Source organism: Balaenoptera acutorostrata, chromosome 8 (genome assembly GCF_949987535.1).
Source record: "Balaenoptera acutorostrata chromosome 8, mBalAcu1.1, whole genome shotgun sequence".
NCBI lineage: Eukaryota > Metazoa > Chordata > Mammalia > Artiodactyla > Balaenopteridae > Balaenoptera > Balaenoptera acutorostrata.
The window spans coordinates 60,191,379-60,218,808 of record NC_080071.1 but is presented as its reverse complement, the minus strand read 5'-3'; the positions used below and the strand labels follow the sequence as shown (position 1 = coordinate 60,218,808).

At 44.3% G+C, this 27,430-nt stretch overlaps 2 protein-coding genes across 7 annotated transcripts in view; one reads left to right on the top strand and one right to left on the bottom strand.

Annotated features, from left to right (window-relative positions):
- Positions 1-844: 844 nt before the first annotated feature.
- On the top strand, positions 845-24,198 carry FLACC1 (flagellum associated containing coiled-coil domains 1). The gene is made up of 14 exons (XM_007190525.2): positions 845-957; positions 1,456-1,530; positions 4,131-4,179; positions 5,711-5,844; positions 7,024-7,117; positions 8,747-8,808; positions 10,641-10,738; positions 11,774-11,826; positions 13,287-13,386; positions 14,980-15,083; positions 17,239-17,301; positions 20,002-20,091; positions 20,209-20,318; positions 24,072-24,198. The coding sequence occupies exons 1-14, from the start codon at positions 845-847 to the stop codon at positions 24,196-24,198; spliced, it is 1,272 nt and encodes a 423-aa protein (XP_007190587.2).
- Positions 24,199-25,742: 1,544 nt separating this feature from the next.
- Positions 25,743-27,430, bottom strand: part of CASP8 (caspase 8) — a 50,279-nt gene continuing 48,591 nt past the window's right edge. For all 6 annotated transcript variants that reach the window (XM_007190523.2, XM_057551936.1, XM_007190521.2 and 3 more), the window contains one exon: positions 25,743-26,789. In XM_007190523.2, coding sequence (XP_007190585.1) covers positions 26,654-26,789 — 136 coding nt within the window. In that variant the 3' untranslated portion in view covers positions 25,743-26,653. The remainder of the gene's footprint in view (positions 26,790-27,430) is intronic.

Here is a 27,430-nt window from a genome sequence, read left to right as displayed (position 1 = left end):
GTTCCTATGGAAGCTCCGTGAGGGAGTTACGGTGCCAAGCATGTACTGACATCGCTTGTGCCATATTGTCTCCTCTCTCATTCTCTTTGTTTCTGTGGAATTAAATCTCTTTTAATCTTTACTCTCATTTTCGTGGGGTTCTGGAAAAGAAAGAAGATAAACAAGTGTGATCAAGGCTCCATGTTTATCTGACAGTTGTCTTTCACGCAAACCTTCCTAACAGGGGTTTTTGTTTTTGTTTTTGTTTTTTATGGAGTCAAGAAAGAAGAGTTTTGACTGTGTAATTCAGGCAGGTGACCAGGAAAGAGAAACCGAAAGATCTGCTTGCACTATAATTTGACTAACAGACCTGATTTTCCAGAAAGGTCTATGAAGGACCTGCTGCAGGGATTTCTCTTCGTTTTAGAGACAGCTAGTGTGACCTGATGGAAGAGCAAGTGCTTAGGAGTCAGATAGACTTGTGTTTGTTCCCAGCTTTTCAGCTTGCTACCTCCGTGACCTCTCTGAGCCTCACTATCGTCGTCTGTAAAGTTGGCATAACAGTAACTGATCACTTATTGTGGATCTGGCTCATAGTAAGCACTCGACTACATCAAACGTGACACTGCTTTCAAGTCAAGTCTCCTAGGTGGCAAGGGGTGAGGTGTTATTCTATAGTCAAGACCCTGTACCACATCGACAACTTCCAGAATCTGTCATCTGTGCTTTTTGGGCCTTCCCTGGGTTCTTCCCAATTTGTCTCTAAGTATTGTTGCTCTGACTCTGAACACTGTGACTCTGCTGCTGTTTTCCCATTTCAGCAAGGGCCTCCTGACCTAGCAGCCGAGGCGGCCCCTGACCTGCCATGTACCCCAACCCTCTCGTCTACTGCACCTGCTGGGATCCCTGGAACTTGGGACCACGGAAACTAACCGAGACCCCTCAGCCACCAAGAAAGACCTCCCCAGTGAAGTCCAAGTAAGGATTACCTGGGATGGAGTGGAGCCTGGGGGCTTGGGCTGCATTACAGCCATCTTTCTCTCACAAGATTTCCGAAACAGTCAACCTGGCAGCAGAATCCCAAGAGGGCCAGAAAGCCCAGCTTTCCACAGCCTGTAGGCTGCACAGCGCTCTTGGCAGTGCTGCCGGGGCTGAGTGTCATTTTCAATGAGGAAGTCTCAGAATTAGCGCAGCAGGGAAGGGGCCCATGGCAGCTGGCTCTCCATGGGGGACGAAGAGCTTCTAGAACTAGGGGATGAGTTGTGCTGGTGGCCTGGGAACCCCTGGTCAGTGAACAAGTGCCAAGGCCTTCAGCCTGAGGTTCCCCCAAGACCATCCTGTTTTTAAAGATTCCCGTTATCAGACCATATATTCCACTTTGGGTTCACGGTGGGGATCTCCCTTACCGGGGAGTGCTAAACCTCGTTTCTGAATTTCCAATTTTCTCATTCTTGTTATTTCCTTTTTCACTTTCAGGCTAACTCCTCCTCCTCCAGCTTCAAAAAAACAAAATTATGCCCAACCGATAACAAAATCTGTTGTCGCCCCAAAGTAAGTATTTTTATGTCCATGGGACAGGAACGGTTCAAGGTATGGGAATAAAATAATCTCCCTTCTTGGCCTTCACAGCCCTTCCTGACTTGAGCTAATTGCTGCCAGGTATGTCAGAGAAATGCCAGAACCCGCTGGGATTCCCCCCAGACCTCAGCTCCTACAAGTGGGTTCTGTGGTCCTCTGACCCCACAGCTTTCAAGGTCACTTCAAAGGAGCTCTCAGTGGAAGTGCCCCAAAAAGCCATTCCTTGCCCTAAAAGGGCACGATGCCCGATACACTTCCTTGGCAAAGAGCCTCCCTTGGATTTATGGTGCTGACTCACCCTTCTCCCGATTACTGTGTCTAAGGTTTTCTGTAGCTTGCAGCTCTGTTTTTACTCATCAGTTAAAGTTTTTAATCCATATTTATAAGCTTAGATGTGTAACTTAGCTTTAGGCCTTTGCATGAATCTTTGTGTTCTATTTATTTATTTATTTGGAAAATTTTTATTGAGCACCTATTATTTGCTATACATTGAGTCAGGTGCAGGGGGACAGCAGTGAACACGGCAAAGTCTTCACTCTCAGGGACTCACATTGACCATAAACATGTTAATCCATTCAAGGTCTACAAGTGCTATGAGGAAAAATAACACAGGCATAGGGAGGAGGGGATGGTGAGGGTGGGATTGTTATTTTATACAGAGAAGTCAGGGCAATCCCTGTGTAAAAAGCCAGCAGGAGCCGCTTTGGCACCTCGGGCAAGCACTCTTGGCCAAGGGAACAGCGGGTACAAAGGCCCTGGGTGGGAACTTGCTTGGCACATCTGATCTTTTCCTGGAAAGCAAAGAGGCCCATGTGGGGGGAGTGCAGGAAGTGAGGAGACAGTGTTGGGAAATGAGCTCAGAGAAGCAGCAGAGATGCTGAATGTAGTCGGCAGAATAATGACACCCACCCCCCCCACCCCGCCCACAAAGAAGTCCATGTCCTAATCCCTGGAAACCACCACTTTGTTCTGTTACTTGCCAAGGGAAAATTAAGATTGCAGATGGAATTATGTTGCTCATCAGCTGACCTTGAGATGGACAGATCAACCTGGATTATCCAGGTGGGCCTAACGTCAATGTAAAGGTCCTTACACATGAAAGAGGAAGTCAGAGTGTCAGAGAAGGAGACGTGATGATAGAAACAGAGGTTGGAGTGATGCCGTTGTTGGCTTTGAAGATAGAGGACAAGGCCACTAGGAACGGGGGCAGCTTCTAGGAGCTGGAAAAGGCAAGGAAATAGATTCTCCTCTAGAGCCTCCGGGAGGAATACGACCCTGCCAACACCTTGATTTTAGCCCAGAGAGACCCATTTCAGACTCTGCCCTCCAGAACTATAACAAGCTGGTGTTGTTTTCAGGCACTAAACTTATGGTAATTTGTTATAGTAACAGTAGGAAACTCATACAGTAAACTGTGCTGGCCACTGTCAGGACTTTGGCTGTTACTCTGAAAGGGATGGTGTATTCGCTGCTAGGGCTGCCATAACAAAAATCCCCACAGACTGAGTGGCTTAAGCAACAGAAATATATTGTCTCACAGTGCTGGAAGCTGGAAGTCCAAGGTCAAGGTGCTGGCAGAGTTGGCTTCTGGTGAGGGCTCTCTCCTCCGCTTGCAGATGTCTGCCTGCCTGCCGCCTCCTCACCTGGTCTTTCCTTTGTGCCTGCACACCCAGGGGTCTCTCTGTTGTCCTAATCTCTCTTGCAAGGACATCAGTAAAATGGGATTAGTGCCCACCCTAGTGGCTTCATTTTAACTTAGTCACCTCTTTAAAGGTCGTATATCCAAATATAGTCACATTCTGAGACAGCAGGTGTTCGAGCTTCAGCCCGGTGAATTTGGGAGGTTGGCAGGGTGGGGTTGGGGGGCGATCTTTTAGCCGGTAACAGATGGGAAGCCATCAGAGGATTCCAAGAAGGGTGACCCCATCCACCTTGCATTTCTTGTCACCACATCAGAAGCTAGTTACTCTTATTCAGCTCTTTCAACGTCCCGGGTCAGCTCGCTTGTAAACACTCTTGTGACATTTGAGTACCTGATATCATGCTCATGTTTCTGTAACTGAAAACAAAAATTAATTATAATCAGGGTTAACGCCAGATCTCAGGATAGTAACACTTTGCTTGTCCTGAATTCATTTAAGGGGCACTTTCAGGATCCCAGAGCACCAATTTCTAGTGTAAACACGAAGGCAGGTGTGCAGACAACACAGATGTCACTTAAAAATGTATGCATCGAAGATTAGACACTGTGCTCATAGGAGAGCGCTTGGGATCTTCATGCGAAGTCTCTTGGCCTTGCTTTAGCAATAGTTCTGCTCTTAGACTAGTGACGGATTGATTTCCCACTTTTTTACTGCCCACCATTTCATCACAATCTGTGTACCAACGATCCCTGGACCCTTAAATATTCCCTATTTCCTGAAGTCGACTATTTTGAGAGATGAAAGGGACCACAGAGATCCCCCAGGTAATGTCACTTTTTACAGATGAGTGGCAGGCTCAGGGTGCAGCTCCTAAGCTTGGAACTTTTCTTTGCTCTCCGGTTGCTTTCTGAGCACACCTTTCTCTTGCAGAATGAAAATCCATTTAGGAAAACAAGAGGAGAGCAATAAATTACCTTGTGTGAGTAAAAACGGGAAGCGGGCAGTGGGGCTAACATTTATTGTGTGCAAGCATGGATCTTTTACACGTTTACCTCATCGAATCTGTGCAATGATCCTCTGAGGAGGAACTGTAATTACTGCATTTCATGTGTAGCTGGTAAGCGGCAGAACCAAGACTTGAACTCAGCTCAGCCAGACCCCAGAGAGGGCATTTAATTACCTATTTCTGCTGCCTTGTGTAGGGTGAGAAGAGTGTCTCAAGGAAACCAGACGGTGACAATCAGTACAGGCCAGGGTAGAGCTCATGCCCAGATGCAGGAAACCCTCTGCTGCACTTGGGAACCCACAAAGGGTGGGGGAGGGACCGTCAGGACCCCTGAGAGGAGCAGCGATGGGAGGGTGCTGGAGAAAGAGGTGGGGACCAAACCCAGAAGGACATGACACCTGCCTGGGAGTTTGGGCCTAATCCTTTTTGTGTCTGGGAGCCTTTAGGGGGTCTGACACAGGCACAGGACCAGGTCAGATTTACATTTTAGAAAAAAGACCCTCTGGTGGGATATTATTGGTGCTTTTTACTGCTTTCTGCTTTTATCTATTTTCCTCGCCCTTCTCCCCCCGCCCCACCTCTCTTATGCAAGGATCACGCAGTCCCCTAATGGTCAGGAAAAAAACAAACAAACAAATATGCAATAGCCCTCCAGGTGGAGAGGATGATGAACTTTAGGGGAGCCAGACTGAAGGCGGAGAGGCCAATTGGGAAGGGATCCCCAGAGCCAAGGAGAAAGATGACAGTGGCCTTGAGCCATGTCAGGGGCAGGGGTGCGGCAAAGAGAGGATGAGGTCGAGATACAGTTAGGAGACAGCAGTGACAGGACTCGTGGGGCTGCAAGGGTGTCCTGCACAACTCAAGATGGTACATCTTATCCTGGACTATGCTGGCCGGTAGCCCTGCCCAGATGAATGACTTGGTGTCTAGTGGGGTGTGGAGGAACTGACTTGAATGTTTTCTGGGGTTTTTTGTTTTGTTTTGTTTGTAACTGAACTAGGCATTTTCTCCTATGTTATTTTGTTTATTCCTCAAAAAAAGCCATTTGAAGAAGAGGTATTATCCTCATTTTCTGATAAGGAAACTGAAGCACGGAGATGTTGAATAACTATGGTTGGTGGCAGAGCCAGGATTTAAACTCGGGCCCATCTAATTCCAAAACCTGAGGGGTTTCCACAATGGCTGGCCGCCTCCTGGCCTCTGGCCATGAAGGAGAACGCAGAGGAGGATGTGGGCTGGGCAGCAGAGCGGTGGCAGGGGTCAGCGGTTGGGTTGTGCACATGCTGAATTTGAGAGGCCTATGGGGGCGCTCAGGAGCCAGCCGCGTCTTGCAGTTGGGTGTGAGGAGAGAGGTAAGCTGCGGGAGGGCACGGGGGGAACTTGGGACGGGGAATCCCACCTCACGTGTCTGTTTGTAAGATGTGAGTAGGGCGCTAGCAGAAGATTGGAGCAATCTCAGCACTCCAGGTCTGCAGTGTACCTTATCTTCCACCTTGATGCCCAGGAAGTAATAAACATGTCACCTGGCTACCGCTTCGTTCGGAATAGGGAGCAGATTTCCGTCACCTTGGGAGATGAGATGTCTGATAGGAAAAAGCATTCAGAATCAGACAGCATGGACAAAGTCAGAATTTCCAGGTAATGTCCCTGGACCCACATCCAGCTCCTCAGCCCCACCCCGGCCTGGCCTCAAGGACGAACCCCTTACTTGGGGCCCAGTTCACGGCGTCCCTTCACTCCTCAGCCTGGCGCCGGCTCCCCTCCGCACCCACCTCTCTGCTCTGAGCCCATTTGAGTCAGGCAGACAGACGAGTCAGGCAGCTGATATGGAGAATGATTGGGTGGGTGTCCCTCACACTAAAGGGGACTAACTGTTTCTGGAGGTAATGAGTAGATGAAATGTTCATAAAATAGTCTGAACTTGAAGGGTGAGAGCTGAGAGTAAGGTCAGGGTTTCTGGGAGGCCAGAGCCTGCATCTCTTTTCCATTAAGTCGAAAGATACCACTCAGTTTACGCCTCTGAGAGGTGCAGCGTGGAAGGTTCTGGTCTGACTCCATCCCGGCTGAGCACGCTGCCACCCCGTCTGTCATTCAAGGCCCACCCACTCTCTATCCTCTGGGACCATGTAAACTCAGTCCCCACATCCTCTTCGTGCTACCTGCTAAACCTCTCATTCATATCTCCTCCTTCCCCATCTCCTCCTACATCGTCTCTCTTCTTTCTTCACCCTCAGGAATCAAGGACCTCATCTCTGCTGCACTGCCTGCCACTCTGTTCACTCCAGCTCAGCCAAACAGAGCTGAGTAACCTTACAGATTTCATGGAGTCCCCAGACTCAGAAACACAAAAATCCGTAAATCTACTCTGAAATCCACACTCTTAAATCCCCTCTTTGTCCTGTTTCCGGCCCATTCCTTGTCTATGAGTCACTGTCAGCATCAATCCTATCCCTCCACCTAATGTCCTAATCCTCTGAATTTCTCCCTCCTCCATTTCAAGTATCTTTACCAAGTCAAGGTCAAATCCTCATAGATTTCTGGCATCCTCCTCTTTCCCTTCTAGTCAGTGGGTCACCAGACCACCCCTGCTCACTTCTGGCCAGATTCCCCAAAAGGGCTGCGTGTGAGGCTCAGCCACCCTACTGCCAAACTCCTTCTTCCAAACCACCCTCTGCCCCTACCCCCCACCCCCCACGGTGATGGAGCAGGTGCAGGACATGGCCTGGCTCTCACCAGCCCAGAGCCAGCCATGCCCAGGGAGGGCCCTGACTGGCACGGCCTGGAAGCTGCATGGATCACGGATTACTTGTCCCGCAGGACTGCTATCATTACTGACCTAGAAGAACAGATCTCAGAGCTGACAGCGATAATAGAGCAAATGAACAGAGACCACCGTTCTGCCCAAAAACTGGTGAGTGGTCCTTGAGTTAACCGACATCTCTTTGGGAAGGGGAAGGGCCAATAGTTTCCGATCACCTGCTATGTTCCAGGCAAGGCCAAGCACCTTACTCCTGGGAGCCAGGCTGTCCAGACAACAGCCCTGACTCCATCCTCATCCATAATCGCAAGAACTCAAGTCCCTCCTCCAGGCCTAACTCAATTTCCAGGAGTTCTCGGGGAGCCTCTGGCATGTTCAGTGCCACTGTCCTCTCCACACTAGGGGGCGCCAGCCATTCCCAGCAGGGCTGGCTGTGGCCTGTGCGGTGAGTTAAATTTCAGACCTTGCTGAGGCTCTTGGTAACCGCATCAGCGTGACCAGGACTTCAGTTTTGCTCAAAAGCTGCCCAGAAGCCTCCAGTACCACTTCCTGTTGCTGGTGAAACTGCCTAAGCCCACTCTCCAGAATCTGCTGATTTCAGTTTGCACTCTTCGTGTTCCCTGGGGCTTCTGGTAACACTTCCTTTAAAATTCACCATTCGTTTTATCACGGACTTTTCTTCTCCGCCCTAAGCAGAGGCGTCTGGTGGCCTGGACTGGAATGATACATCAGAGTAATCCTTAGATCTCCTCCCCTCTCCTCCCATCTCCTCCTTTCTCCTCCCCATCTCCCCATCCCCTCCTGCCACCAGCCCCTGCCCCCCCCCACCCCGCCTCGCTTGCCGTTACCGAACCCACGTGTGAAGGATGGCTTCCCAGCAGGCCAGCCCCTCGCCCTCTGATACACACCAGATGTGTCTGAATCCTATAGTGACCCAGCATAGGACTCAGGCTGAGACCTTCCCTTCTGAGGAGTCATTCCTATACCTTCCTGAAAACCCTGCCATGTTCATGGTCACCTTCTGCAGAAAGGAAATTGAGGCTCAGGAAGTTAAATAATTTGCATGAGATCACTCGCCTCATCTGTGGTGGGTTACTGGGCAAAATGCACACTTTCAGTCACTGAAGCATTGGCCCTGCTGAAGACATATTTAGAGATTATTTCCATGGAGGGACCTCAGATTGTGATTCTTAAAATTCTCCCAGCTGTGAACACCCTACATTGTTGTGTGACTGTGCAGAAGGGGGTGTGTGCTGGCCCCGAGGCCTTGTCTCGGCTGGCGGTGTCTATTCCTCCTGAGGCAATGGCCAGAGGACCCCTTGTGTGTGTTAGAAGGGAGGTTCACCTGGAACTGAGCACCTCCTGCCTCCACACTGGTTTTAAGTTCATCAAAGCAGGGTCTGAGTCTCAGGCCTCTTTGGCTCCTCCAGGTCAAGCCCTTTTCACGATTGCTCAATTGAATTACGTATCCAAAAATCCAAAGGCCATGATCTTGCAAAGAGATTACAGTCCAGCCAAAGAGACCAGACCTGCCCACAAAATAGTGAAAGGGATGGTTTCCATGCACCCTTTGTGAGCTTATTACGTACCACACAACATAGAGCGAGGCAAGAATTGTTCCGTTCCCTCAGTAACGATGTGCTCTCTGGCACTGCCGAACACAACGGGAGAGGCTTGGGGAGAGGGGCATACCCCATGAATGGGAAGGCTTCTCAGAAGTTGCAGGTTGGAGTGGGAGTGGGGTCCTCAATCCTGTCTTGTTAATGCCAGCCTCGTTTCTAGCTCTCCAATGAGATGGATCTCCGCTGTGCTGAGATGCAGAAGAACTTTGAAAGCAAGAGGAGGTACGCTTTCTGGCACAAGTTCTTGTGTACTGAAGGTCCTAAGGCTCCTGCATCCTTGCAGGATTTCAGTTCACTGGGATTTCAGACAATGTCAAATGGAACTGGGTGGCGAGGGGTAGGGGAGATAAGAGACATGTCTTTGGAGAGCAGGATGGTTTGATCTGAGGTCACTAAAATACAGCCCGGAGAAGGTTATTCCTGACTTTGTAATTTCTCATCCAAATTTCATTTCAATTATAATCTCCCTTTCAGTTGATTGCCGAGAAGAGCCGTTTTTTGGTTCTCTAGGAGGTTTCCATGGTAAACTACTGTTGTTCTCAGCCTGGTCTCTCCCCACGCCCCTCCTCTTCCTCCTCTCACCTCTACTGTCCCTGGCTACTAGGTCAAGGTCTGGGCAAAATGGGAAGAAGGTATGGGAAGGGCAGGAGCCAGAGCTGCAGAGACAAACCAAGGGCAAGAAAAAGGAGGTGTGTTGTCTGTGAGAGTGAGAAAACCCACAAAGTCCCCTTCCACACCTCCTGCTGGGCACCAGAGCAGCCCCAGTAGTCCTGCTGGAGAGAGGTCTTCCTAAGTGTCACAAACTTGCTTTTTAAAAATTTTTTAAATTAATTGACTTATTTACTAATAGACTTTATTTTTTAAAGCAATTTTAAGTTCACAGGAAAAAAGAGCGTAAAGTAGAGAGAATTCCCACATACCCCCAGGCCCCATACCTGCACAGCCTTTTGTCATCACTGACATCCCACACCACCACGCGACGTTTGTTACAATCAATGAAGCCTACACTGACACACAGTGTTATCCCCCAATGTCCACAGTTTACATTAGGATTCACTCTTGATGCTGTACATGCTATGGGTTTTGACAAATATTTAGTGACACGTATCCGCCATTATAGTATCATACAGAATAATTTCATTGCCCTAAAAATCCTCTGAGCTCTGCCTATTCATCCCTCTCTCCCCACTAACCCCTGGCAACCACTGATCTTTTGACTGCCTCCGTAGCTGTGCATTTTCCAAAATGTCACGTAGTTGGAATCATACAGCCTGTAGCCCTTTCACAGTGACTTCTTGAACTTACCAATATGCATTTAAGGTTCCTCCATGTCTTTTCTTGGCTTGACAGCTCATACAGCCTTTTATTTTATTTTTTTAATATTTATTTATTTTATTTACTTATTATTATTATTTTTTATTTTCGGCTGTGTCGGGTCTCAGTTGCGGCACGCGGGATCTTCACTGAGGCATGCGGGCTCTTCCTTGTGGCACGCGGGCTTCTCTCTAGTTGTGGCACGTGGGCTCTTGAGCACGTGGGCTCTGTAGTTTGTGGCACACGGACTCTCTAGTTGAGCCACGAGGGCTTAGTTGCTCCGCGGCATGTGGGATCTTAGTTCCCCGACCAGGGATTGAACCTGCATCCCCTGCATTGGAAGGCGGATTCTTTACCACGGGACCACCAGGGAAGTCCCATATGGCCTTTTATTTTAACACTCCTCTTGAACACTGCCAACATCTGCCTCCTGGAATGGAGGCTGGAGAGACCTTGGGCTCTAAAATTATCCTGGGTGTTAATCAGCCCACAGTTTCCCAAAAGGACTGTAAGCAAAGACTGTGCTGTTGGGGGGCATCCATGGGTCCCTGATCTCTCCGTGCAAAATAGTGGATGGTGAAAACAGGGATCTCCTCACTCTTTTCTGGATGGATGTCAGGAGAATGTGTCAGGAAGTGAGGGCCCCGCAGCCTGCCCACCAGCTGCCTGCATGAGGGAGGGGAGGTGGGATCAGGTGAACTTTTCACGGATGACTGTGGCCTTCTCCTGGGGTCCCACAGGGAGCTCGAGGAGGCTCACGCAGCACAGCTCAGTGAGCTGGAGAAAAACTACAAAGCAGCCTTGAAGGCAGAGAAGTTGGCTGCCCAGGATAAACTAGGTACGGTTGGGACCTGGGAGAATGACCCTGGTGAGGGGGCGGAGGCTGACCCTGCAGATCTAGGGTGGAGGAACTCCCACGGCCATGGGTGAACTCTGGCTAGGCTTTCGAGGTTTCCTTCTCAAGCCCAGGAAGAGCAAGTGGTTGAGAATGAAACTGAAAAAAGGGAAACCATGTCAAGCAATGTCCTCCCTACCCCCCAGAAGTTAGAAGGGTCTGTGGCCAAGTTTTGGGGTCTGAGCAAGTCCCTTCATCTCCTTAAGTCTTAGTTTCCCAATCTGGGAATCAAGGACAAGAATACCTGCCTTTATCAGAGTGATAAGAATGTGAAAGCACTATTTAAAGTAGATTTAAAAGGTCTACAAACGTAATACTGTTCCAATTCAACAAGTTTCCTCACCTGTAAAATGATGGTGTTTCATTAAATTCTAACGGGCACACTATGATTTGTATGGCCTTAAAACCTGTAAGGGTTGTGTGGGCCATTTATCCCATTATTTATGCTGCCTTTGGGAAGGACAAAGTGTGTACCCTTCAGAATTCTGAGTTTATAAACTAATAGCCACAGGGAGAAGAATTTCTATAATCTCCTTCCATTCTTTTACATTTTTAAAAGACGATATTTGTACCTTGCTGGTTTTCCAGTTCTCTAAAGAGAACATGTATTGTTTTCAAAACCAAGGTACACTAGGAATGTTATTTTAAAAAGACAGAAGGTTTTGCTTCTGTTTTTCCCTCAGTTGTAGGTTTGCCCCCAGGGATTAGTCCTCATACTTGGGGTGCATCAGAATCACCTGAGAAGCATATTATTGACAGATACTGAGCCTTGCCTCTGAAACTCAGCAGGTTTAGAGTGGGGTCCGGCCATCTAAATTTCTAGTAAGCTTCCAGGGTGATTGCTAAGGCAACACCATGGTTTCACCACCGACAGGATGAGTTTGAGGTACGGACAGCGTGCAAGAGAGCTCTCATTTGAATTTGAAAACATGTATTTCAGAGGAATAATGATGACCCTGTTGTTTTCCTTTTGTCCAGAGGAGATGGGAAAGGAATATAAGTATTTGAAGAATATGTTTCATATATATCAGGTGAGATTCAGAGCTCCTTGGTGGATTATGAGAGAAAGAGAAGCAAGGCTCATTCCTGGTTGATGACGTTGAAATGAATCTAGAGCTCTTGCCCAGAAAATCATTTCCTGAAATTCCCAGCCTCCTTGAACCTAAGCGGCCCTCGAGGAGAAGAGGGAACTTGCGGACTCTGATGGCACCCATGCAGGACATGTCAGTCACCCAGACCCTAAAGGAGCCCGTTGAAAAATATGTTTGTCATTACGAAAGTAATACCTGCTCATTGTTTTTTAAAAAATGGAAATTCAAAAACCAACAACAGGGACTTCCCTGGTGGCACAGTGGTTAAGAATCTGCCTGTCAGTGCAGGGGACACGGGTTCAATCCCTGGTCCAGGAAGATCTCACATGTCGCGGAGCAACTAAGCCCATGCGCCACAACTACTGAGCCTGCGCTCTAGAGCCCGTGAGCCACAACCACTGAGCCCGTGTGCCACAGTTACTGAAGCCCGCGCGCCTAGAGCCCGTGCTCCGCAGCAAGAGAAGCCACCACAATGAGAAGCCCGCGCACCACAACGAAGAGTAGACCCCGCTCGCCGCAACTAGAGAAAGCCTGCGCGCAGCAACGAAGACCCAACGCAGCCAAAAATAAAACTAATTAATTAAAACAACAACAACAACAACAGCAACAACAAAAAGAATGAACTATCACCACCCCAAGACAACCATTGTTGATATTTGTACTTTGTAACATCTTTGATCTTAGTAAAGTACTGGGTCAAAAAGAATAAACACTTGTAAGGCCTTTGATGCATTTGGCCAAATTGCCATCCAAAAGGACTGTGTCGCTCTGCACTAACTCTAGCAAGCAGAGCAGGGAGTACCTCAGAACATAGCCCATCCACTTAGCCAGCTAATTTGATGGAGCCCCAGGAAACCAGAATTAGGGCATGATTTCATCCTAGGGGGATGAAAGAGAGTGGGAGGGGGGAAGTGGACAGGGGAAGGGCTGGGCCAGCAAGCCCCCATCCTATGGTGACCAACTGGTCCTGGTTTGCCAGGGACTTTCTGGGTTTTAGCACTGACAGTCTGGAGTCCCAGGAAACAACTCAGTCCCAGGCAAACAATGACAGTTGATAAAAAAATTAACAACTTGGCATTTCCCTTGTTTCCCCCTGTGCTATTGATGAGTGATTCATGATTCAGAGAGAGCTGACACGAGCATCTGCAACATGCTCAACTGCCTGTCTTCAAAGGAAGCCCAGTTCCAACAGGGCAAACACTGTGCAGAGTTTTCTTTGATCTTCAGGGTTCTGCAGGCTCTTGGGTGACTGGGCTGGAATTGACTCCCATCAGTCACCATATGGGGCCCCCAGCAAGGGTCCCAGGTGAGGGAAGCCACAAAGGGCTCAGGGCTGAGCCTCAGGCCAGGGTGCAGCCTTTCAGGATGCTTTTCTTCATGGTACCTTTGTACCTCCACAGAACAGCATTTATGATGAAATGGAGGACAAGTGGTCAAAGAAGAAGGCAGAATGGGAGAAGGATGAGAAGTTGGAGTGGGAAAAGATCCTGTTACGGCAAAGTGAGTACAGGAATTTTAGACTTTTTGATGACAGATGCACCAACAAACTGGCATTAAGTTTGGTCTCAACTTGAGGAAGGCAGCCTTGAAGTCATGAAGGATGATGGGTGGGCTGCATGGCTGGACTCCTGAATGGAAGGTGCCTGGAGTCTTCAAGAAAGTGCAACAAGGATAGAGTCTTTTATGTAGTTTAGCCACCTGAGGGTCTAAACTGTACCATCCAGAACTCACTGGTTGCAAGTTTGGCAATCATGGTCTGGAACGAGCTTGTGGACATCTGTAGGATTGCAGACTTGTTTTCCGGGTACAGGTGACCCCGAAGTTCCAGAAAAAAAGCTCTTGAATTAGTTTCAAATATTCACTTGTTGGGGGAGGGGCAACACAGTCCATACTCCCATGTCCCCCCTAAAGGAAGCCATGTTTGATATATTTTTCAATTGAGATACATTTTAATTGATATAAGGATTGATATAAGGTGTACAACATGTTGATTTGATACAGTCATATATTGCTGTGTATTTTTTAAAATATTTCCAACACTTAGCACAGAGCCTGGATCATACATAGTGCCCTATAGGAGACTTTCCTACCCCCACTTAGCTTCTTCATAAATGGAAAAAAGAGAGAGAAATCTCTGGAAACTGCTCCCTGACCTAGAGGACTAGTTGAGGTAGAATTGGGGGCTCTATAAACCTATTCCACATCCTAGCCCAACACAATTCAGATCAGATTTAGTTGATATTCACAAATCACTCATATAAATGCAGATACTCCCTGGGAAAGGTCATCCTTAAGGCCCTTCCCACCCTGGACTCCCAGGAGGTAGCATGAAGACCCTGGAGTCAAGGCTGGGGAATGGGGTGTGGAGCTGCTCCTCTTTGAGTCTTTACCTGGAATCTTGGTGTAGCATAGCCCATGTCATCACCCAGACTCCCAGCTACTCGTACTACACTCATCCCATGTTGCCAGAGTCTATGCTAAGATGCTACGAGCAGTTTTGGAAGACCAGAATTTAGCTGCTCATAGTGTAGCTCAGTCCAGACTTATCTTGTGAGCCCGGGGGTTGCCTCCCTATCCACCCCTAGCACCACAATGCTGAAGAAGAAATTTGTGTAAGACCTACACCCGTCCTTCCCCCTGTTTAGTACTGGGGCTCTGCTGGCAGGTTCCCCTGTCCCCCAAATCCACTTAAGCCTAGCTCTGCCCCAGGGCTAAGTACAGAATAAATTTTATTGCTGGAAAAGTCACATGAGCCAAGAGCTGTATTATAAGATAAGGGTATCAAAAACACATAGTGGTTACTTCAGCAGAGGGAACGCACAAAATAATAAGCAACAGATCCAAAATAAACTACACAAAAAGAACCAGAGGCATTAGCAGTAAATCCCATAAGGCTGATGTGATGGAAAACCATTTCCATGTTCACCTCACTCTCACGCATCTCCAGGTGAGATTCAGAGGTTAGACACCAGCCTGGAAGGACCTTGAGTTTGACCCCGTCTGGAATTTCTATTATCTTCAGATACTCTGGTTTTCTCTCCATGTCTGTTTTTCCTACATTTACCCATATATGTGATTTCCTCACCTCCACAGGACAGAAGATAACCAAAAAATTTGAGTTAGAGTCAGAAGAAGAGAAGAAGAAAATACATGACTCCTACAGTGCTATCTTTGAGAACTTCAATCGGGAGAAGGAGGTAACAGCCCAAAGCACATCAATGGTTGAAAGTGCAGTCTGGGTGGGACCTCCAGTTCCCAGGGGGACCTCTGTAATGGGGCAAACTTTTTGTCTTTTGGGGCATGGTCCTCCTTTTCCAGCTTCCCTGGAAATTTATGCAAGCAGACTCTCAGTCTTGCTGTCCTTTATCTAGGCAGCCTTACCACAGGGTTATTGGACTGAAAATTGTAATTAACAGGAAATAATAGAATGCTAAACATATATAGAACCCGAAATTCCCTATTTACCAAAATCCCAGTCTCTGAATGGCCTTCTCATCCTTGACTGTAACTGAAGAGAAAGGGCACTGTTGCAAACTCGACTAAGCAAATTTGGATATGTACAGCTCATGTTTGATGAGATTTGACAAATGTGTTCATCCATGTAACCAACGCCCAAATCAAGACCTAGAATATTTCATCAACCCAGAGAGCACGCCTGTGTTCCTTCCAGATAAACCCTATCTCCCTCAAAACCAGCCCTAAGACAACCACTTTTTTGATTCCTACAACTATAGACTAGTTTTACTTGTTTTTAAACTTCATATAAATGGAATCATACAGTATATGCCCTTTTGTGTATAGCTTCTTTTCCCTCAATAATTTCTGTGAAATTTATCCATTCATTGTTCATATCAGCAATTTATTCCTTTTATTGCACAGTAGTATTTCTTTGTAGGAATATCACACAATGTGTTTACCATTTTTCTGTTTTTGGAGATTTTGGTTGTTTCCATTTTTTGGTGTTTACCAATAAAGCTTTTATAAATACCCTTGTATAGCTATTTTTGTAGACATATGCTTTCATGTCTCTTGGGTATATACCTAGATGTGTTATTTCTGGACTCTAGAGTAGGGATAGGTTTAAATTTATAACAAATTACCAAAATATTTTCCACAGTCGTTGTACCATTTTACTCTTACATCTTAACTATATGAGAATTCCAGTTGTTCCATATCATCAACAACAATTAGTATTACAACTCTTTTAATTTTGGCTATTCCAATGGGTATGAAGTTGTATTTCATTGTGACTTTAGTTTCCCTGATGATTGATTATGTCAGGCAATTTTTCATATGCTTATTAGACCACTTATATGTCTTCTTTTGTGAAGCTTTGGTTCAAGTTTTTTGCCATTTAAAAAGAACTTGGGTTGCTTATCTTTTTATAATTGGTATGTAGGAGTACTTTTTAAACTATGGATACAGGTTCTTTGTCAGACATACGTGTCATGAATTCTATCTCCCAGCCTGTGGTTCGCCTTTTCATTTTGCTCACGTTGTCTTTCCATGTACAGAAGTTTTCAGTTTTGATGAAAGTTGGTTATCAATTTTTTCCTTTTATGGTAACAGCTTTCTGTGTCTTCTGTGAAACTGTTGCCTATTCCAAGAACATGAAGATATTCTAGTTCCTAAAAAGCTTTCTAATGTTAGCTTTTATGATTCTATGATCTATTTTGAATATTTTTTGTGTATGGAGCAAGGTAAAGGCCATAGGTCTTTTTTTTTCCATATAGATATTTATTGTTCCAGAATGATTTGTTGAAAAGATGTCCCTTTCTCCATTGAGTTACCTTGACGTCTTTGTTGTATTTGAGGGGGCAAGGGGTAGACTCTTCATTCTGTTTCATTCAACTATTTGTCTATATTTAGGCCAACAACACAGTGTCTTAATTACTGTAGCTTGAAATCAGGGAGAAAAATCTTCCAACTTTGCTCTTGCTTTTCAAGATTATTTTGGCTCTTCTATATCCTTTGTATTTCTATATAAATTTTATAATTATCTTGTCAAGAAAGCCTGTTGGTATTTTGAGTGGGATTACAATGAATATAAACTTCAATCTGTGGAGAACTGGATATTAACAGTATTAAATCTGTACCCAAACAAAAGAAAAGGCTTTAATGAAAATATGATTTCTTTTAATATTTCTCGATGCACTAGGGTTGAACATGAGTAAGATTTTCATTATTTAACTTCAACATGTCATGTCATTAGTTTATAATGTGTGCTTCATTAAAGCAACATCTAAACTTTGGTGAATATTATATTCCTGAATCCTATTCCGGCTTTCTTAATTTTCTGAAAGAAGTGCCAGAACCCCAGTGCTGACCTTTTCCAAATAAAATTATTTTTAGGAGCTCTTAAAACAACACGAAAGGGACACCTTGCAATTAGAGGAGCTGAGAAAGACCAAAGAGGTAAGCTTTTTCATTTTTCCTGTGAAATTAGCCTCTTACAAATATATCACTAAAATGATACACTCTCAATAAAATGGAATCTATGATAATTTTCCCCAAACCATTAAAAAACAGAAGATCTAAAGCTGAGCTTGCTGGATTCAATAAGTCAAAAGGATTTTAGAACCATCTGAAAAAGAAAGCCATTGTCTTTTTAGAGCCAGATCTGAACAAGTATATGCACAATATACTGTGTGATCTTCAGTGTTAAATGCCTCCCATTTCTTGTAAGGCTCAAACCACAAAAGGACCTTAAATGGTAAAATGCCAGATTCTTCCTTTTGCACTCTGAAAAGTACAATACTGCGCCTTGGGAATGCTGCCTTCAGGCCTTTCCTTAAAACTCTGAGTGAACCTCACCCCCCGCCAGCCTCTCTAGGAACTTTTCTTCTGGGACAAATTACAGCACTTCCATGAGGGAGACACCAGAAGGGAAACTGTTTAAACCCACAAACTGCCTTGTAGCTCCTCTTCCACTGAGAATTTAATTTGGATCCAGAATGGATATGTTTGGGAAAAGATTAGCCATTATGAAAGCATGGCATGATATTGTAGAGCCCAGGCAGGGCTTCACCCTTGATGGGCAAACAGACCACAATGTCCCACAAGGTAAAGGGATGGGCTTTGGTGTAAAGTAGACCCAGTGTGTTATAATAACAGCTTTAATGAGCTTGGCTACTAATTCTATCACTTGTGTCATTTCTGGGTCTGTTTCAATTAATTGATTTTGCTCCTCATGTATGGTCATATTTTCTTGCTTGTTTGCTTGTCTGGTAATTTTTTTATTGGATGCCAGCCATTGTGATGTTTACCTTATTAGGTGCTAAATATTTTTGTATTCCTTTAAATATCATTGAGCTTTGTTCTGGGATTCAGTTACTTGGAAACAGTTTGATTTTTCAAGCCTTGGTTTTAAGCTTTGTTAGGCAAAATTAAAGCAGTCTTAATCTAGGGCTAATTTTTCCCTACTACTGAGACAGTATCCCTCTGAGTAAGCTACGCAACGCTCTGTGTCTTATACTCTGGCTGGTGGAAGCATGAATTTTCCCAGTCCTGTTTTGGTCCAGGGATGGTTCTGCCTGCTGGTGGTTCTTTCCCCAGCCTCATCTCATTCCATTCCTTCCCTCCATCATGCAGCTCCAGTGGCACTGGACTTCTTGCTGTTTCTTTAACAGGCCAGGTTGCTCCCACTTTGGGGTCTTTGCACTTGGTGTTTTCCCTTCTTGGAAAGCTCTTTCCCAGATATCCACACGGCTCACTTCCTTACCTCATTCCGGTCTTTCTTCAAATGCCACCTTCTCAGGGGTTACTCTACTTAAAGGCTCAACAACCCGCCCAGCATGTCCTTTCTCCTGTTTCATTTTTCTACACAGACTTATAACCATCAAACCTGATAAACTCAATGAAGTCAGGGATTTTTGTCTATTTTCTTTGCCACTGCTCCTCAGTTTCTAGAATACTGTCTGGCATATCACAGACATTCAGTACACAGCAAGTGATTTTTGAATGACTAAATAAATGAAAGAATGCAAAATTACCTGGTACAGTGCTTTGCCCAATGCCATTGCAGTAAATGATGGTACCTCTCCAGTTTATACCATCGTGGGAGAATGCTCTTTTCATGCAAAGAGCCCTGATGACATGTAGGAGGTAAATGGGGCTGCACCTGAAAGCTGAGGCCCATCTGGTTCATTTTTATAGTCTCTCCAGCATCTATCTAAAGCAGATTCCACACTTATCCCTTCCCTGCACTTACACTTCATCTTCTATCCACAGCCTTGGTTTGTTTTCAATTTATTTATTGTATTTACTTTATTTACTTTAATTTTTTTGCATCTCTTTCACTAGAATGTATCCCCATAAAAGTAAGAACTTTATCTGTCTTGTTGTTCATCATAATATTCCTGATGCCTAATACAGCAGTAGGTTTTGCAGGGGTTTTTCCCCTAATTAACAAACTTTTTTTAGAGCAGTGTTAGGGTTACTGAAAAATTAAGCAGAAAGTGCAGAGATTTTTTTCCCCCTACACACACACACACACACACACACACACACACACACAATTTCCTTTATTATTAACATCTTGCCTTAGTGTGGTACATCTGTTACAGTTGATGAACCTATATTGATACATTATTATTAACTAAAGTCTATAGTTTACCTTAGGGTTTCCTCTTTGCGTTGTACATCCTATAGGTTTTGTCGCAGGCATGTAGCCTCCTTTGCAGTATCGTACAGAATAGTTTCTCTGCCCTAAAAGTCCTCAGTCCTCCTATTCGTCCCTTGCTTCCCTTCCTAACTCCTGGCAACCACTGGCCTTTTTATTGTCTCTATGGTTTTGCATTTTCCAGAAAGTCATGTAGTTGGAATTCATACTAGTTATTTAATAAATATTTGTTTAATGAATGGATAACTGGTAGCTATTTTGACAACCCATGTGAGCTGTGGTGAGGGCTGGCTCTAGGGCAGTGATAGTGAGGCTGAAGAGAAGGGTATAGATGAGTGAGACACAGAGGAAGTAGAACGAACAGGGCATAGTAACAGGGCAGGAGAAGGACTAGCTAAAGCTGATGCTTTCATATTCGAATCCAGGTGTCCTGGAGAAGAGAATAAATGGGTAGACATCATCATGATGTCCAAAAACAATTTCTTCTTACACAGGTCATAGAGGAAGAGTTGCATGCTCAAGCTCTTATCCTAGAATCACTTAACACAACCGTCTACCAAACCCAGATGGAACTCCAGAGAGAGGTGAGTCCTGGTTGGAGTGGGGATAAGAGTTGGAGGGAGGAAGCCTCTGCCATATAGCTCTGCTCTGGGTGACTCTAATTTGGGAAAGATGGCTATTAAAATGTACCTGTCTTTCAGAAAGCTATGGTGGCAAATCTGGAGAAAACACTCCAGACCAAGCTTGCTGAAGCTGAAGAAAATTTTAAATATACCATACAGCACCTGACAGAAGAAAACATTCATCTAAGGTATGAATGATGCTGCTCAAAAAGACGTGGCTGAGTTATCTTTAGAAAGTGGAAGGGATGGGAATTCCCTGGCAATCTAGTGGTTAGGACTCTGCACTTCTGCAGGGGCCCTGGGTTCGATCCCTGGTCGGGGAACTAAGATCCCGAAAGCTGTGTGGCATTGGGTGAGGAATAGGTGAAAATGAATCTAGGTATTCCCTCATGAAATCAAGGCACAGGCAGTGTCAGGAGGGGGATATGCTGGCCACAGAAGTTATCTACTGAGCTCATTTCATTTGAAGTGATGCTGGGAGACTCCTCTCCCTTTCCTCTCTTAGTTTTTTATGCAAAACAACACAGGAGGTTTATCTGAGAGTCTCTGGGTTTATTCAGTTTTATGACTGAGAATTATTGTTAAATCCAAGGCCTTGAGCCTTGTGATCTTCTATTATAGGCTTTATGCTTTGAAGGGCTTTTTTACTTATAGGGTATTGATTAATTCTGGGAAGAGGTATTGAGGGATCTATTTGAATCTTGAAGGGAGGTGCACTGTGAATTTTGCCAATATCAGTTGGAGATTTTGCCCATAAGGAGGATGGTAGCTCCTAATTCAATAGGGACAAATAATCAGTGTTTCCAAAATCAGTTCTAGGGCAATGAGAGATGGAGCAAATAAAAGATGTCACAGGGTCATTTAATTCACCTGGTTGGCTTCTTTGATGACTGTGGTCAAATTCTAGAATTATTTCCCCCTTCTGGGAGAAAGAAATTCCAGCAAGATACTTCTCTAAGAAGTCTCAGCTTAATAAATGGGTAGGGACAGAGGAACTAAGGAGAAAAGGGTGTGTATGTCTCAAAGGACCTAAATGAAAGGAAATAGGTTCAGAGACAGGAATCTCTTGCGGCTCATTAGAGATCCCCACTATGTGAATTGTTTTAGTGTTCTGATGCAGGGGCTGCTTTATAGCAGTGCGGTTGAGCACTGAGAGTGCGGCTCTGATGTCTGTTAGGACTGGAGGAGATTCATCCCCAACCTGGAGAAATGTTTCTCTAAGCCAATTAAGAGGGAGGATTGGGAAGAGCCCCTGTAGTTCCTTGGAGCCCCATCATTGAGAATTGGGAGGATGTTGGAAAGACTGGTTAGAGGGCTAAATGTACCTGAAGTGCTTGAATTTGTAAAATCTCTTTTCCAAAGTCCTGGCTCTTTGCAATAACAGGAGAAACTAGGAGGGTTCTGGTCTCATTTAGGAGACTCCATTTTCTGGGGTTGAAAGTTAAGAATTTTGGTCGTCTTCCTTATAGGTGAGTCATCTAGAGTGTGAGAGAACTGGTTTGCCAGATTCACTAAATCCAGAGTGGATGTAGTTTCCCATTCCATCTGGTCCTTTTTATAGAAGGGAAAGATCCCAGTTCAACCCATTAATAAATATAGAATTAAAAGCTTCCTGGGTGGAATCAACCTCTATAGGAAGAGCAGAATTTTCTTTAAAAACAATCTGAAGTCAACTGTAATCATCATGAACAGGTTTGTCAGATTTTCGTGTGCAAGCCTGAATTTTCTTCCAATCAACAGGCTTTGGAAAAGCCCTAGGAGTCACGTGATGGAGTCGCCTAGTGGTTGCTCAAGCCATGTAATAAGTTAGCAGGTTTCTTGGTTGTAATTTTAGAGACCTGTCAGGATTTCCTCAATTAGCAGTTTTCATCAAATGCTGGGCCTGACCTTCACCAACAAGCATATGAACTATCTGATATAAGTCAGAGAAACCAGGTCAGTAAGTTCGAATGACTATAGTAAATTCCTGAGCAAATCTCAGGGTCTTTGGTTACTTTGGGTGAATCTTTGACTATGGTTCACAGTTCAGCTTTAGTCCAAGGAGTATGAGAAATTAAGGCTCTGGATCCTCAGACAGCTTAATTTTAAAGGGACAGGTTCTGACAAGTTCAGAGGAAAAAGGAGTGGGGAGAATTTCAGAAAGAAGGGGAAGTTCAGTAAAGGAATTAGTATAGGGGAACTAAGGCTATAGAGGAAGTATAGGCAGCATAGAAGGGAAGGAGGAAGATGGTGCCAGAGGCGGAGCCTGGTCACGAGGAGCCAAGGGAGAGACTCAAGATGGGGTCAGAGATGGAGCCTGAGACAAAGAAGCCAAAGAACAAGAGCTTGAAGCTTCAGGAGCCATTTTATCTTTCTTTACTTATCTGTTTGCCTCAGTTAACCTTAAGATCTTATTTTGCAGAGAGGCAATTTTAGACTCCTGATAATATTTGGCAGCCTCAAAATAAGCATTCCACTCAGTTCTAGAAATTTTTGAACTATTGTGGTCCAATTTGGCTTTAGAAAAATTAAGTTTGGGGATTTCAAAAGTTCCCTGTGATGGCTGTTGAGATCCTAACTTGTCTTTGATTGGGTCAGTCCGTTTAGCTAGAAATTCACATGAGGAAGGACCACAGTTTTTAAACATAAAATTGGCTGGAGTCCCTGCGGTGAGGGTGGGGGGCAACATCAAAATATTTAGATAACTGGGGTCCCATTTCTCAGAGGTTTTTCTCTGGAATAAAAGAATAATTTTCAAACAGCTTGCAACTCAAACAGCCTACAAGCTAATACCAGCCAGTTCTAAGGAAAGAGCTTGATCCCAAAGGAGCCAGACCAGAGGGTTTTCAGCCAGTTTCCAGAGAACAGCCCCTGTACCAAAGGAATGGGCCAACAGCTGAACTGACACAGTTTCAGTGAAGCAGCTCCTGTTCCCAAAGGAATGGGCTGACAACTTCTCAACCAGCTTCAGTAGAAACAGTTTAATCTCAAAATCAGGCCAAAGTGCCAAACAAGTACTTGCACATAGAACAAGGCCTTAACAAGAAAGATAAAACCTTAAAATAGATCCTGAATAAAGCCCGGAGAGCTTCAAATGGCAAAGAGGGCATGAGCTCAGATCCAGGAGAAAGATGTACCTTCAACCTCCAGGGTCATTGAGGAAAACAGTGAACTCAATGGGCTTGATTGTGGGTACCACACTTGTTTGCTCACCAGCCCAGAGCCATTGAGGATCTTCTCTGGTCCCCATATGGACCACCAAAAATGTTGACCTAAAACAAATAGACTGCCAGTTATCTCTCCAGGAAAGATGGGTTTATTGGGGATCAGCAAAAAATTGCAATTTGGGGTCTGCAACCATGGCAAGCCATATGCAAGGCCCCACACAGCAAAGGAAGAAGAATGCTTTTATAGAGGGGAAAAGTAAGTGGGGAGGGCTATAGTAAACAAAGAGTCTGTGGCTTTTCATTGGCTGAGTTCTTACCAGGAAAGAATAAGAGTCTTTCTTCCTGTTGGGCTCTGCTACCATCTCAGGGCATGAGAGCTCCCCCTTCTGGTCTCCCTACTCTATTTAACTGAGGTTTCTGTTTATTAATTTTTTACAAGGGATTTAGGTGTCAATGGTTTACCCTTAGATGCACCTGCATTTGGTTCCTATGAAAATCAACTTCAGGTCAGAAATTATTCTGTTACCTGAAGATGCATCTTAAATCATTGAAATAATTTTTGGTCAATACTTTAATAAAGGGACGTTATTCATTGTGTTAATTATGTAGAAGATTCCTCATATGGGAATTTGGTAATCCAAATTTCATGTCTCACTAAATTCAAAACCACTGCAAATAATGAATGAGACCCCCCCAACCAGTGAAAGAATAAAACCACATTTCTCTGCCTCTCAAATATCCTATACCCCTTTCTACCCTTTGAGTCTATAGTGATGATACATCTTCTCTTTATAGGCAGAAGACAATTGCCAAAAATGAAGAAATTTTTGATGAACGATCTGGGAAATCGACCTCTGTTACTATTTACGAGCATAATTCTGACATTTTAGAAGATGGTGGCAATGAAACACAAGAATCATGAGCAGAAGAATTGTTCTCTATCTCCAAAGATATTAGGAACACCATCTTTGTAGGCTTAAGAACTCCCGTGAGGTTTTCTCGAGAAATGCATATGGTGAGTTTAGTTCTTGGGTTGCCTTGAGTCTACTTGTGTCTTTTCAAAATTTGTTTTCTTCTGAGTGGTTGGGAATGTTTGAATTCTCATCTCAATTACATAGACTTTCATGACTCTTCATTGAAAAGTGATTTTTTTCACACCTAGAGCTGAGCTTTCTCTAGGCTTTGTATTAATTTCTCTTCCACCTTTACATGTTTCATAATGAAGACACTGACCTGAAGAACTTCTTTCTATTAAATGTTGATGATATTTTGTGGTGCACCTTTTGTCCCCCTGGGACATTTTGCTAGCAAGAAAGATAATTTATTGATTTGATTCCCCCAAACATTTTCTCTTATATGTGTCCCCACTCCCCTACCTCTCAATCATGTCCCCTAACCTATGATTTGGGAAGAATTTCTGACGATTCCTGCCACCTTCTCTAAACCATCCCCAGAATTCAAATGCCCAAAAGGCAGGCAACATAAATAAGAGAAATTGGCTGGACATAAGAAAAAAACAATCACACAAGCATGGTGATAAGAGGTAATTGGCAGCAGCCTCAGTGGAGGGGATTGGGCAGGGTGGTGTGGGGGATTGGGGGGTGGGGCGAGAGCTATGGGGATTGGGTAAAACCATTCCATTTTTGCCAAACAGGAGCATGGTGTAAATGTGGTCAGATATCCTAATCTTTCAAAAGAAAGTATTCTGGTTTTTGAGGTCTTCCCTGGTGGCGCAGTGGTTAAGAATCCGCCTGCCAATGCAGGGGACACGGGTTTGAGCCCTGGTCTGGGAAGATCCCACATGCCACGGAGCAACAAAGCCCGTGCGCCACAACTACTGAGTCTGCGCTCTAGAGCCCACGAGCCACAACTACTGAGCCCGCATGCCACAGCTACTGAAGCCCGCACGCCTAGAGCCCATGCTCCACAATAAGAGAAGCCACCACAATGAGAAGCCCACACACCGCAACAAAGAGTAGTCCCCACTCACTGCAACTAGAGAAAGCCTGCGCACAGCAACGAAGACCCAATGCAGCCAAAAATAAATAAATAAAATAAATAAATTTATAAAAAAAAAAAAAAAGAAAGAAAGTATTCTGGTTTTTATGTGACAACTCCCAATTTTTAAATATGGACAAGAGGGAATTCCCTGGCTGTCCAGTGGTTAAACTCTGTGCTTTCACTGCCGAGGGCACGGGTTTGATCCCTGGTCGGGGAACTAAGATCCTGCAAGCCATGCGGTGGCAATAAATAAAAAAATACATACATACATACAAGAAAATTTTTAAAAATACAATTGTGTGAGCCAACATTGGGAGGCTCAAGGAAAACATATCTGTGATCCAAACATTTTCTACCTGTAAGATTAGATTCCATTGGCAAAAACAAAACAAAACAAATAAACAAAAACAATCTCCAAGGAATAGTAAGATTAAAATTATATTTTATTCTATTAAAAATATTTTTTACGTTTTTTTTTTAAACTTAGCTTTGAAAGATAACGTAATTACTAAAGGTTTAAAGTGAACCAAACACATAAAGAAAGAGCAAATGCATAAAACGAACACAGAATGGCTATTAAAAAAGCAAATCATTTTCAACAGCACAGAGGCATGTATATTAAGAGCGTTAAGATAAAAGCTGAAAAGGGAGTTTGGAAACAGATTCTAAAGAAATTGAAAACATTTAGAACTTTTAAAGTTTTTAAAACAAGAATTTTTTTAATTTTGTATTTTAAAAAATCTTGTAAATTAGTGTACAAGATGGCTTGGGAAAGGAGGGACTGGAAGTACAAAACAGTCAAGTTAATATCCAATTAACATCATTTCTCTTAAAAGTGAGCTGAATACTGTACTTATGAGTAATAAAAACAAGGAAAATCATGCTTAGGTTTTTGAAATCTAAGTCTAAACAGTGGTGTCTTTCACCACTGAAAAGCAAAGTCTGCTCATGGCGCAGGAGAGGAAGCTCACATGTTTCTGGGATAGCTTGTCACACTCACCAGCAGCAATCAGGCTGGATGTGGGAGCATTATACCCTCAACCTCAACACACGAGGGGTTTCCTTAGCTAGGTCAGATCACAAATATCTCCCTCAGTGATCTTTGACATTTCTTTTAAACTTACTATACTTTTTGTATCTACTATAAGTTCATTTTTAAACTTTTTCATCAAATTAAAAACACAATTAAAATCATGCCTACAGCTATGACTGTCTAGCTATTGCAAAGCCAGAGATTTAGCTTGAATTTGCATGCAAATTAGATTGTCCTGACTCCCATTCTCTCCCCTTCCAGCTATCAAGAAAAAAAAAAAAAAAAGAAAGAATAAAATAGCAGCATTTTAACTATTGTTTAGTTTTGCAACTAAACAATAGCATCAATTAAGGGGAAAGAAGAGTTTTTTTCTCAGTGTGAAAGTAGGTTGTGGCATCTGTTTGCCCATATTTTTCTTGTCATCCTTATTGCTTACTTCAAAGTTCACCTTGGTGAGGATGGTGAGAATATCTTCACCCCTGAAAAACATAACATAACCTTGTAACCATCTATGGGGGGAAAAATCAACTGGTAAACCCTATCATCTTCTGTGATTAGTGATAGTTATTTCCCTCAAAACAACGGGCATTTGAAATAACAAGATGTTAAACCAAGACCTACCACAGCTTTCTAGGTAAAGAAGTTGTCTCAGAGCTTAATATCTTATGACCATCAGAAACTTCACTGTCAACATCAGATTTGGTTTCTTTGCCTCCTGACCTATTTGTACCTCACTCTGCTCCATGTATTGTGTCACTTACCCCCAATCGCCTCAACGCCCCCCAACATCCTCTGCCTCAAATTGGCATTGCTTCTGTGGATTTATCTGTGGCCACATCAAACTTTAGGCAAGTGGAAATTGAAAGTCTCCTGCAGCCACCCCACTGCTTTCTCACCAGCTTCTCTTATCAGTTTAGTTGGGCAACCTGTTTATTCACTTCTGTAGCTAACCCCTTGGAACCTCGCAGGATTCGTGGTCTAAGTTACAAAATGAAAATGCAGTGTGGATGTTATGGTTCAGTCCTTTATCTGCCATTGGAAATTCTTGCTCTTCATACACTTAAAACATAATGAGACACAGAACTAGAAGCAACCTACAGAGGATTCCTTGCTATTTATC